Consider the following 1,181-nt stretch of genomic DNA (forward strand, 5'->3'; position numbering starts at 1 on the left):
TACCGCTGCAGCAAGGTACTGCCAGAGTGTGCTGGGGGGAACCCAGACATTTTCCCCTCCAAATGATGGTGCATGCCTTCCAACTTCCTCCTCAGTCCATGTTCCCAGTCCCTGGGTACTCTCAGAGCTCAGTCATGTGCCTGGCCTCGGGTCCTGCCTCAGAGGGACATGATGGGATAGGACCTCGACTAGGCAGCATCATGTACCCCAGGAGCTGGCTCCAACTGCCCTATCCCTTCTCCAGTTGGGAGATCTGCACACATTCCCCTTGCAGCCCCCTTCCCCTCCCACCACCATCCCTGCCCTGTCTCCCCACAGGCTGCTCTGAACATGCTGACCAAGTGCCAGTCCCTGGCTTACAAGGAGCACGGCATCCTCTGCGTCACTCTCCACCCTGGCTGGGTGCAAACTGACATGGGGGGGAGCTCAGAATCATTTAAGGTAAGAGATATTTCTGGCCATGGTCTGGAAGAACCTCTTCATTTAGGAATGCAGAGCTTCCTGGGGACTGAACAGTCCCAGGCATGCTGAGCTCTGTGGGAGCTGCTGGGCAGATACCCTGGAGGCACATGAGAGAAGGAGATGAGGGACTGGGATCTCTTCTTGCTGAGTGCTGGCCTCTCCTCTCTCATGCCGGAGTACCCCAAGCCCTGAGCAATGATCTGCTCCAGGACAGACCCTGTCCTGACCTGGGGCACACAAATGTTTCTCCCTCTTCCCCACAGCCCCCCCTGACAATTGATGCCAGCGTGCAAGGGATGTTGAAGGTGCTTTCCTCCCTCTCTGAGAAGGAGACTGGGACCTTCCTGGACTGGGAAGGGAAGATGTTGCCATGGTGAGATGCTGGTTCAGGATTCTCACTGTGAAGACCTTTGCTGCCTCACGATGTGCCCGTGCCTTAATAAATTAGTGTCTGTAAACAATAAGTAGAACTGTGTGAGCCTTCTCCCTCTTGGTCTTCTACTATCACTGTGAGAGTCCTCACCAATGCTTTGAGAGAACTTCTCAGAGTTATTCTGCGTGTCATTGAGCTGGGTTGGCCTGAATATTTGTCCTCCTCTAACTGTGGACCTGGCTACCATCCTGGTAGGTCTTTGTCTTTGGGCTCGTCCCACAGCTCTCCCTTGGAATGACTCCACATTCCAATGACTCAGCTACTCCTCCCAGTGAGCACTTTTTTC

General features: G+C 54.4%; 1 protein-coding gene across 1 annotated transcript in view; it reads left to right on the top strand.

Moving 5' to 3' along the window:
- Window positions 1-926, top strand: part of LOC113980083 (C-factor-like) — a 4,328-nt gene extending 3,402 nt beyond the window's left edge. The window contains exons 2-4 of the mRNA XM_027707339.1: window positions 2-15; window positions 319-441; window positions 726-926. Coding sequence (XP_027563140.1) covers window positions 2-15; window positions 319-441; window positions 726-839 — 251 coding nt within the window. The 3' untranslated portion in view covers window positions 840-926. The remainder of the gene's footprint in view (window position 1; window positions 16-318; window positions 442-725) is intronic.
- Window positions 927-1,181: the final 255 nt, after the last annotated feature.

Source organism: Neopelma chrysocephalum, unplaced genomic scaffold (assembly GCF_003984885.1).
Source record: "Neopelma chrysocephalum unplaced genomic scaffold, ASM398488v2 Primary Assembly neopelma1_92144, whole genome shotgun sequence".
In the NCBI taxonomy this organism is placed as follows: Eukaryota; Metazoa; Chordata; class Aves; order Passeriformes; family Pipridae; genus Neopelma; species Neopelma chrysocephalum.